General features: G+C 36.9%; 1 protein-coding gene across 2 annotated transcripts in view; it reads right to left on the minus strand.

Moving 5' to 3' along the window:
- LOC107570630 (adhesion G protein-coupled receptor L3-like) overlaps positions 1-11977 on the minus strand; it is a 29880-nt gene extending 17903 nt beyond the window's left edge. Inside the window, exon 1 of one of the 2 annotated variants that reach the window (XM_016256881.1) lies at positions 11893-11977. In XM_016256881.1, coding sequence (XP_016112367.1) covers positions 11893-11948 — 56 coding nt within the window. In that variant the 5' untranslated portion in view covers positions 11949-11977. Of the gene's footprint in view, positions 1-849; positions 1179-11892 lie in introns of those variants that run through there. The other variant, XM_016256882.1, reaches the window with a different exon arrangement.
- Positions 11978-12078: the final 101 nt, after the last annotated feature.

The following is a 12078-nucleotide window of genomic DNA, read 5'->3' on the forward strand; positions in this document are numbered from 1 at the left end:
GAACAGAAGAGACTTCTTTCAAAAATATAAACAAATCTTAAAGACTCCCAACATGTTTAATGCAGCTCAGAGATGCCATGAATGCATTTACACTACTATTACAGTTGCATAATGTTATAAGAGCAACATTTTCAGTATAGAAATATGAAATGATGCTTAAATATGAAATATTTAATATGAATATTAATATATTAGAATATGAATACTAAATATGAAACAAATAGGGAGTCATTGAATCATTCATTCAACCAATGCATTCAGAATAACCGAATCTTACCGACACCATACATATAAACGGTAGTATTTGTTTGCTGAGTGTTTTAGCATATTTTATGATATTTTGGTTTTAAATAAGACTCATGTCTCTTAAAATATAAGTCTACATTATTTTTCTTTTTTTCCATTTTACTGTCCAACAGGTCAAAATCTTAAGTCTGATTGCTCAGAAATTCTCAGCACACCGTAATAAGACTCACGATTTGAGGAATCGTATGTTTAGTAAACACTCAAAAACATTATGAAAGAAGTCTTGAAATCTTTAAATGGCACTGAAGGTCAAAATGAGCTTATCCTGAATCTCAATGTGTCCGTTTGGTGTCAGAAAACGGTTTGAGACACGACGAGCTGCACGGTAAAGAGGGAAACTTTAAGGGCACTGAGAAGGTGAGGAGCAGAGAACAACACACACACACACACACACACACACATTGTGTGATTGACAGTACTTCATATTGTGCAGTGAAGGAAAGCGTGAAAAATGGGACGTGAGTGAAGAGGGTTTATTTGCTGTTATGCAGCCGAGTGGAGAGAGAAATATGAGCTGGGAAAAGGAAAGACGGATCTGCTTACTTAATCTCTGGATCATAATCCTCATAACTGAAGAATGAAAAGTGGAAAAAAAGAAAAGCAACAGAAAATTAGAATAAATAAATGGACACTTGAGAGCACAATCAGGAGGGAAATGAAGCAGATGGGTTTGATCAGCGCTGGGTGATACATAATCATTTCATAACAGTACAGCAAAGAAACAACATCAGAATCTACATACGTCTACTGAAACAATTCTGAGTTACAGAAACGTACCTACTTTAACACCATTGTTGCTACTGAATTTTAAATCAGAGACACTATTAAAACATCTCGCACTCGCAAGAACAGAAGGATAGAAGCCATGGGATGCTATGCTGTGGAAACGTTCCCACCGATTAATAAACTCGTGACAAATACGGTGTTACCGATTATACGGCACACTTTACAATATATTTGTCAGTAGCTATGTTTCCACCCACCTATTTTTATGCAAATTTTGGGATATTACATAAAAAAAGTGCTGGATGGAAACACCAAGATATGCAGAAATTCTAAAAAATGCGCATAAACGTCTACACGATTGCGTTGCCAAACATCAGCATCTGAACGCAAGGTAACATGACAGCGTTTGTTATTGTGTTTTGATCTTTATAGATCTTTACACGCTTCCCTTTATTTGAACAAAGCGAATGCTTATTATTCTAAATGAAAAACAGCAATAAAATTGTCAAACTTGCTTATATTAAACACAGAACTTTAGTTAACAAAACAAATAAGACGGGTGACGTACGGAGCCGTACGTGACATCGACAAAAATACATTTATTGTGGTCACAAATTAATAATTTGTTTCTAAGACTCGATTTTTTCCCTTGTTTTTTTTTTTTTAGGTTGTGGCCATGTTGTACTAATTCATTGCCTCGTTTTGATTGAATTAAAATTAGAGAATTAATTACTACAAAATATCCACGATTTAATAAAATGAGGGGATTCATTCTTACAGGTATAGTTCTGTAGAATGTGGTTTACCAAACACAGCTGACGGTAGCCATTGACTTCAATTATATATTTTTTCCATACTATGGAAGTCAATGGCTACCGTCAACTGTTTGGTTACCAACATTCTTCAAAAGATCTTTGTTCAACAGAAGAAAGAAACTCATACAGGTTTGGAAATACTTGGGAGTGAGTAAATGATGACATAATTTTCATTTTGGGGTGAACTAATGCTTTAATTCTTGGCAACGATATGTATTTTTTTTCCACGTAGACTCGATTTTTTCCCTTGTTTTTTTTTTTTTAGGTTGTGGCCATGTTGTACTAATTCATTGCCTCGTTTTGATTGAATTAAAATTAGAGAATTAATTACTACAAAATATCCACGATTTAATAAAATGAGGGGATTCATTCTTACAGGTATAGTTCTGTAGAATGTGGTTTGCCAAACACAGCTGACGGTAACCATTGACTTCAATTATATATTTTTTCCATACTATGGAAGTCAATGGCTACCGTCAGCTGTTTGGTTACCAACATTCTTCAAAAGATCTATGTTCAACAGAAGAAAGAAACTCATACAGGTTTGGAAATACTTGGGAGTGAGTAAATGATGACATAATTTTCATTTTGGGGTGAACTAATGCTTTAATTATTGGCAACGATATGTATTTTTTTTCCACGTCACGTGCGGGGCTCCATACATACCCAAGCAAAATCATATATCATTAATATTCGATACATCGTCCAGCTCTCACATGAGCAATAATTTCTGTAGAAAGGCACGGCAGAACCAACCATAAGACATAAACAAGATCAACCGCTTACAAACACACACACACACACACACACACACGCACACACACACACACACACACACACACACACACTCTCACACACACACACACACACACACTCACACACACAGACGCGCTCACACACACACACTCACACACACACACAGACACAGGTGTCGGGGATAATTACCACACACACAGAGTTTGGATCTAATAACTGCAGCAGGTGCACAGCAATATGATTGATGGAATTAAAGTGGAGACTATTAAACATCATTTTGCTGTGTCCATCTTAATGAAGGGGTCATTAATGGACACGATTGGCCCATAAACAAGACTTCAGTAATACCTGATACCTGTACATAATGAATCAAGAGTGTTTATGATGAAGCTGAATAATTATTGTAACAGAATATTCTTTCACCAGTGTTTTTTTTTTTTTTTGTTAACTGAAATAAAGCTGAAAAAATTAAATAAAACATGAAAAGTTAAACTTTAAAAAAAAATACGAAAATTGAAGAATAAATTAAATTGAAAATAGAAATTTTCAAAGAAGTTAAACTTAAATTCAAAAGGAAAAAAAAACACTTAATTGAAGACTAGACAAAGAAAATGAGTTTAAGTACTAAAATACTGAAGTACTAAAGTACTAAAACTGAAAAATGAATTAGAGCGAAAATAGAAATATATGAAAAATAATAAAAAATGACAAAGCACATCAATAATTACTCCAAAATTTACATATTAAAATAAAAGCTTCTAAATATTAATAAATACTCTAATGGTATATAAATATTACTTAATACTGCGTTTGAGACTACAGTAATGAAACATTCTAAAGACTTTCATATTCAAGGCTTTAATGAGTATAAAGCATTAAAACACATGACAACACAACACATCGATCACGTGTTGTAATGCATTATACTATAAAGCACATGCCTGACTTCATATAACCTTCATATAACAATCAGCTTGACTAGTATCTGCATGCAACTTTGTGCAAGAACACACAGCTGATTAAGGTGAATTATAATTCAGAATCAATCAGAATATGTATAAAATGGATTATAATTAGCATTTTCACACATAGGATATAAAACAGAGCCTTATTTTCTTTCAACAAACAGTCAGTGCAAGGCGGTGTTTAAACCTTCAGAAACAAATGTTATATGAGCAGGGCTCTTATATACACATGCATACTGTATTTAACTCACTCTGTAAATAACTGTGGCAGGAAAACATAATCGTGGCATTTCTGTGTGATATTTATGTGACGATCAAGAGCAAATCTCAAGATGCATTTTAAAGGGCAGTGCAGGAGCGCAGCGCTTCACAACAGGCGGTTCGTCGAGTTTACAAGTGAGTAACTGGACATAAGAAGGCAGTAATGGATGTAGTTTTATTTGCCTCAACATGAACAATAAAGAAATCCACTATAAACTTGAATAACTTTTTTTCAGATAATAAATAAAGTTGCGGTGAAGTATGTGTTTGTGTAGTGTCTTAAACGAGGCCCAACGTGATGCTCAGTTGGCAATGAAATTCTCTGCAATCAATTTGATCAAACCTTGGATTTATAGACTGCAAATTACTGCGAATAATGCAAGAATTGGTCAAATTTGCATTAATTCCATTTCAAATCCTGGACAGATGGTCTAATGCTTTAGAGAAGTCATGCAGCAGCGTAATGAATTTGTGGAAATCGCCAAACCAATTGCACGCTACAAAACTCTTAATTAGCTCACGCTCTCCACCAGCGTTAAATCTCCATTTCTCGCTCTTGTCTCGAGGGAATAATATCCCTGTATTACTCACAGATCTGATCTCCAGAAACGTCATTCCTTATGCTTTTCCTTTCGATTCTCCTGAAGCTACAGTATGCAGATGTAAGTCATTCACACCTTGCTTCACCGTCTCTAAAACACACTCGTGCTGAAAAACCCCCGGTGCATTTGAAGCTTAATTGAACGAGATACTGGCGACTCATTGCGTTAACGACGTCCTGCTGGGAGTTTAACAAACACAAGACCGTGAACGAACGCCTCTCCTCCCTCAGGTATCCTGCTGCTGATCACCCTGGTTAAAATGAACGTGAATTATGATAAAGAGAGCGCTTTTAAAGCGTTTAAGTGAATTAGCAGCAATTTGTCATATCGTCTCCCTTCCGTCTCTACAGCGAATCTGCATCCCAATGGCAGCCGTGATTGAGTTAGTTGGAAGCAGAAAGTCTTGACGTAGATGTGAATAATGCTGAGCGATGATGCCTTCACCGAGAGACATGCGTGTCTGTCTGCGCAGAACTCTCTAGAAACACTTTGAGTGGGTTTAATTGAGTCACGGATTAATGAATAAAAGGAATCGCTCATGACACACGGATCAAACTCAGAACGCCCACGTCAATCACCGCAATTTACAGAGTCTCTCCTGTATTTCATACACACACAAAATGACATATCAGCGCTCTGTTATTTTAGTTCCAATGCAATTCCTGATACTTTGTCTACTTCAGCTGCCATTGAGATGAATGGAACCTGCTGCGCATTGAATGTAGTGTTGTACACCTAATGCAGTGGATTTGTATCACAATAATAAATAACTATGTATCTATCTTAAAGGGTCAGTTCACCCAAAAATGAAAATTCTGTCATTAATTCCTCACCCTCATGTCGTTTCAAACCCGTAAGACCTCCGTTCATCTTCGGAACACAAATTAAGATATTTTTGATGGAGTCTGAGAGCTGTCTGACCCTGCATAGACAGCAACGCAACTGAAATATTCCCAAGTCCAGAAACATAGCAAGGAGATCTGTAAAATAGTCCATGTGACATCAGTGGTTCATCCGCAATTATACGAAACTACGAGAATACGTTTTGTGTGCAAAAGAAAAAAAATAACGACTTTATTCAACAATTCGTCTCCTCCGCATCACCCTGTAGCGCCATCTTGGAGAATATCCGCTGGACGTAAACAGCGCATGCTGTTCTGTGTCAGCTACACGTCATACGGATACACGGTTTTCATTCAGATCAAATCACAACAACGTAGGAAACAGATGCAGAGCTGACACAGAACAGCATACATTTTACAAATACGAGACAAATTGTTGAATAACGTGTTTTTGGGGGGGTTTTTGCACACAAAAAGTATTTTCGTAGCTTCGTATAATTGCGGATGAACCACTGATGTCACATGGATTATTTTATCGATCTTCTTGCTACGTTTCTGGACTTGGGAACATTTCAGTTGTGTTGCTGTCTATGCAGGGTCAGACAGCTCTCAGACTCCATCAAAAATATCTTAATTTGTGTTCCGAAGATGAATGAAGGTCTTACGGGTTTGAAACGACAGGAGGGTGAATAATTAATGACAGCATTTTCATTTTTGGGCGAACTATCCCTTTAATAAAACCTCTGAATAGGCGATTTCGGAGAGGCTAGCAATAGCAAGCTAGCTTTGAAAGCATAAGATCTCACCCTCCCTGCAAATCGCTCTCAAAAGCCACGCCTCCTCCGAAACACATGACCAGAGGCTAACCAGCGACATGATGAGAGACAGCGTTGGTGGAGAGTTGAATGTAGTGCTATCAGATTACCTCATGTCTCATTCACTGGCGAGAAAACATTACACTACAAAGTGCATAATATCACAATAATAATGCTCTCGCTCGGTCTGCAATAACATAATGTAACATGCTGATGACGTATCATGTCTGCGCCTATCGTAGCCCTCGGACCAAGGAATATGATTTGACGAACATTTTACGGTCCTACGGCTTCCACATATGATATAAATACATTTAGACCATTAACTTAGTGATTGCTATCAGGATGTGAAAAGACTTTTAACCAGCATAACAAAAAATGTTTTAGAACCAAATCACCTACCCTGCCTTTAAGTGATTGTTTGAGTTGAACACACCGAAATAAATGCCTAAAAATCCAACAGTTATTTTTCTTTGTAATCTGTTATTTATTTATTTATATGCTGGACCAACTGAAGTGATTAACAACTTGCATCAGTTGCTTTTATATTGTGCACATGTACTCTAAAAAAATCATGGGTTATATCATTTCAACCCAAACATTTTTTTTTTACGTTTTTGTGTAACCCAGCTGCTGGTACAGGACAGTCAATCAACTCAATCAACGGATATTTTGCATCCTCTTCAGATGAGAGTAGTTCTCAGTGCCGCTATTTTATTTAATCTATAAAACCGTTTATTTGCTGTAAATCATTTTATTTTATGTAAAGCAAACTAAAGGGACGCAATGTCAGTCAACTTAACGAGACGTATCTGTCTTTTCGTGACAATTAAATGTTTAATTTTTACTTCTAAAATGCGAGTTTATATGTAAGAAATATTGCATACATCTTTAAACGGTAAAACATGTTGTATTAAGTACTGTATTATCCTGTAAACATGTGGTTGTGTGGAATATTTTAAGTTTTGAGCATTTAATTATCGGTAAGTACTTGCTCATGTATTAAGTAAAACAGCTAGTATTTTTTGTAAACAAACAAACAAACAGGAAATAAAGAAAAAATTAAAAACAGAGAATTCGCCATTGTTCCACATTGCCAATGAAGTACGAAGACACACACACACACACACACACACACACACACACACACACGCGTCAAACACAGGGGGAGGTGGGCAGGTTCAATGACCTCCAGAAGGACAGATGACAGGTGGAGAAACAGGCTGATCTTACCAGTGCCACTCCACTACGACACAGCTGTCATAATAGCGATAGCTGGACAAACATCAGCAGAAAACAAGAACAGATCAATGGAAAAATAAAACAGACACAGTAAATAACACTTTTGAAAAGTGCAACAACAATTAAATGACATAAATCTTAAAAAGTAGCAATGACAATGGCAACTTAAACCATTCAGAAGACCTTGAAATTGTTTGACAAGCATTTTGTTTTTCCATACACATATATCTTTTTCATTTCTATACATATCACAAACTTTTAAATTCCTTCCTTCCTTTATTAGGTGTCCATGCAATAATGTCTATTTTGGGTAATCCAGTCAATTGAAAAATTTACAAATGAAAAAAAATACTTAATCTCATATTATTTGATTTGTTTATTCAGCTCTTGTTGGATGAAAACAAATATATGATTATTAATAAGCTATGAGAGGATAAAGTGGCTTTGCAGCTTATGATACATGAGCACTTAAAATAATATTATAAAACAGTTCTGATCAGATAAGTCGCATTAAAAGCGGCTGTAAATAGTTTTAATAAATGAATATTGGAGGAACAGTGAAATATTCAGCTGAGATTGTGTTTCGTAGATTTAGATTGTTTGAAGTTGAACCGACTCATTTATTTATGTTTAAAGAGAGAGTTTAGTTAAAAATGAAAACTATATCACCCTCATGTTGTTCCAAAACTGCTTGACTTTCTTTCAAAAGACAATATTTTAGTCTTAAAGTATTTTGTCCATATAGTAAAAGTCATTAGAATCCAGTGCTGTTTTGGACCCCATTGACTTTCACTGTTTCTACAAAAAAATTTATTTTGTATACATTTTGTAGATAGATACAGAATAATGAAAAGCATACAGGTTTGTAGCCACACAAGGATGGCTATGAAAACCAAATTTAATTTTTTGGGGTGAACGATCTCTTTAATGCATGTTCACCACAGTGCCATGCAGCATGTTTGTTCAGGTTTGTGAACATCGGTGCTGCTGCTGTTGTCCGTTATATGATTTATAACAGTTGTGTCTACGAAATAAAAACGATTTAAAAGCATGTGATGTGATTTATAAGGCTATTTGGGAGGTCGAGTTATTAACCGCAAACCAACCTACTGCTGCCCTGCTCCGCTCACAGAGGTCACGACCTCTACGCCTCACTTCTGTCACACAACAAATCCAGATATATGCCTTCATTTCTCTGTGTGTGAGTCCAGTGGCCGCCACACAACACTTGAGGTTCAGAGCTCTGCTAGGGCACTTTAAACGAGGACAAAACAGCACATATAGACTTTAATAATTTACAGTCTGTCTCATCTGGTGAGAAAGTGGGCCAGAAATATAGATGGCATCAGCATCTTAACAGGGGCGTGGCTAAATGTTTGGCCAATAAAATGTCCCTTGAGGAACAGTGCCCCGCCCACTTAATAATCAATACCAGCCGCCACCTCTCAATCACTTGACGTGAGCAGCAAAGCAGCATATTATACTGATTTCTGAAGATCATGTGACACTGAAGACTGGAGTAATGATGCTGAAAATACAGCTTTGAACACAGGAATAAATTACCTTTGACAATATATTCACATAGAAAACTGTTATTTTAAATTGTAATAATATTTCACAAGTTTTTACTGTATTTTTGATCAAATAAATGCAGACTTGGTGAGCAGAAGATACTTTTTTCAAAAACATTGTGTAGATTGCGATACCGTTATATATAATATAGAATTACTCATACGATGATATGAGATTTTGGTGTCGAACATCAACAAATAAACACACTCTACAGATCAAACTGATACAGCCGAGTATGAAAACCACTAACAAGACACTGTCATTATCTCATTATTAGCATGAATAGAACGTCTGATTACAAGAATTATCCCATTTAATCTCAGACGCCATGGAGGGAGATGTGTGGCTGTAATAAGACCCTCGCTCGTGAATTAATCAAACTCATCACCTCTGCTGTTGTCTTTCGGTTTTATACGGTCCCCTTCAAAATGAATATCGAGAAATATTTCTATATATTTCTTCATAATAGAGCACAGCAGCAGCAGGGCTCTGGAAGTAAAAGTCCCATTTGTTTCTTCCACAGAGAAAGTGATTCAGCAGCAATAACATATAAACCTCTCGAGACAAGAGATAAAATGTGGTCCAAAACTGAAGATTGAGAACTACACACTACACTACCCATAATCCTCAAGCAGGATCCACCAATCAGAGAAGCTGTCACTCTGGGAATATTGACAGCAGAGTAACAGTGATCGTTCAATCTCATAAAACATTGCAAACAATAAAAAAACATAATCGAATCAGTCTTTACATCATAAGTTTGCACCCTTGTGAAAAGCACACTCCATATTAAAAACAATTTTTATTATGGAAATAATATACTTTAAAAGAATAGACTTATTTGCAGACATAATTGCAAGGTTTTTAGACACTTAATTACGTCAACTTCAATTAAATGAAAATGCATTAGTTACAATTAGCTGAAGGTTAGAGTGTTTCTTGACTCAGTTAAGTAGGACTTAAGTACATCTACATATGTAAAATAAAATACACTTTAATGTCATTTCTATTGAAACTTGTATGTTATGTATTTTATACATTTGTAATTAAACATTTGTAATGATAGAGTTGAAATTTAGTACATTTAATAAACTTTACACTTAACATCGAATAACACATTATAGTTAAAATGATAATCAAGTACTTTACATGTGCTTTAGTATGTTAGTCAACACATCGGAATAAGTGTACTTCTCTAAAGCACAACAAAAGATAATCAAAACTAAATGATTTAAAATGTGTTAAAATAAAACTTTTAATCTGATGTTATTATAAAGTGCACTTTTTAAAAGTGTACTTAAGTGTGTTAAATCATGAAAATGTATCTTTTTAACTCGCATGCCGTTTATTTAATTAATATTATATTATCTGCACATACACTTTTTTAAATATACTTTAAGATTTGAAGTACTGTACACTACAAGTGCTCATTCAAGTGCTTACTCAATTAAGCACACTTATTTTCACAAGGGTCTGCATTTTAATATATTGTAATAAACATCAAATATATTTCATACTTTAATAGTTTGTTATTGCGTGGCTATTTCTGCCTTGATTTTTCATTCTCTCCTAAAATACATAAAGCACAGAGTCTTGTACCTTGGTCTTTTTTGCAAATTTGTTATCAAATCAATGTTTTCAATGCTGTGAATCCTTTCTGGTTTGGTTCAAAGCATTGAATGTGTTTCTAAAAAGCCTGTAGAGCAAAAAAAGTACAAGACAAATAATTCAAGAATGAATCCCAAGGCCACGTGTCAGATTCAGGATGTATTCACTTCGCTCACAGTTCTCTGGGCAAAGGGACACATCAGTCAAGTTTGGCCCTTTAACATGCGGTGATGCACTGTGAAATATGGCCTCTTCCACAGCAGTGATGCTACAAGATCATTGACTCAAACCGTCTGATTAGCATGCATCACGGATACAAAGGCACACACATGAACAACTGGACACACACACACACCATCTCACTGTCCTGCTCTCTATGCTGGATCTGAGGGGACAGCCATACATTTGCATATTTATAGTCCTTTCAGTGCTCTGCTCTCCTGAGTGGCTGCTGTGTGGCTCCGATGATGAATATTCATGTGCATGCGGAGGTTAATTTGGGCAGAATGTCTGCTGCTCTTTCCTGTGAAATAACACAGATCTTCAGGTAACGACAACCTCCCCACTGAATACACAGACGGACACAAACGCACAATGTGGGATACCTGTGCCAGTTTTACTTTCACCTCATCCTACAACAACAATATGACAAATGAGCCATGTGGGTTCCGCTGTAGATGTTCAATGGGCCGCTTAAACTCCTGTTTATATGCGTGAAGTGTGTCATTTCTGCATGATTAGAGCCATAAAAGAGAGCAGCATAATGGCTGTTTCCAAACAGGTTTCCTAAACACAACATTCCTACCACGTTTCCGTTCCATTACTTGTCCCCTACTCGAACAAACTGAGCAACTCAACTGATCTGAGCGAAGAAAAATAGGTGAAAATGTGGTCTAAAATGTTTTGTTATATGATCACCAGTTGCACATTTGGACATCACATTACATTTGTAGCGTAAACGCGAATTCCTAGTCCTGATGCATTTCGAGAGCAATGCATATGGCACTCCACAACACAAAATCTGATTATTAGCCATCACTGGAGGAATGATGAATAGTAAAATAAACTTTAGACATCTCAAAGGCCCCATCCACCACAGGCCCACCTTTCGGAGGCTCCTCCCCAAAGCCCCCACCCCTCCACAAGCTCCACCCCCAGAGAGCCCACCTCACCGGCCACACCCTCCACAAGCTCCACCCACAGAGAGCCCATCTCACAGGCTCCTCCCCTCCACAAGCACCACCCACAGAGAGCCTACCTCACCGGCCACACCCTTCACAAGCTCCACCCACAGAGAGCCCATCTCACAGGCTCCTCCCCTCCACATGCTCCACCCACAGAGACCCCATCCAACAGGCCCCACCCCTCACTGTCAGGCTTACTTGATGTTGTCAAGGCAACCAGAATCTGGCTTCAGGATGGCGGTGTGGTGGAACATCTTGTAGAGAGCGATTCCCAGGAAGATCACATTCAGCTGGGAAGAACGGAAGCACATGATTTGTTTACGATTCACACGTGAGGATACCAGGATGTAGACTGAGTGTTTTAAATGTAGGTTATAGTGAGTA

This window comes from Sinocyclocheilus grahami, unplaced genomic scaffold, assembly GCF_001515645.1.
Source record: "Sinocyclocheilus grahami isolate Dianchi unplaced genomic scaffold, SAMN03320097.WGS_v1.1 scaffold1485.1, whole genome shotgun sequence".
Classification (NCBI taxonomy): domain Eukaryota; kingdom Metazoa; phylum Chordata; class Actinopteri; order Cypriniformes; family Cyprinidae; genus Sinocyclocheilus; species Sinocyclocheilus grahami.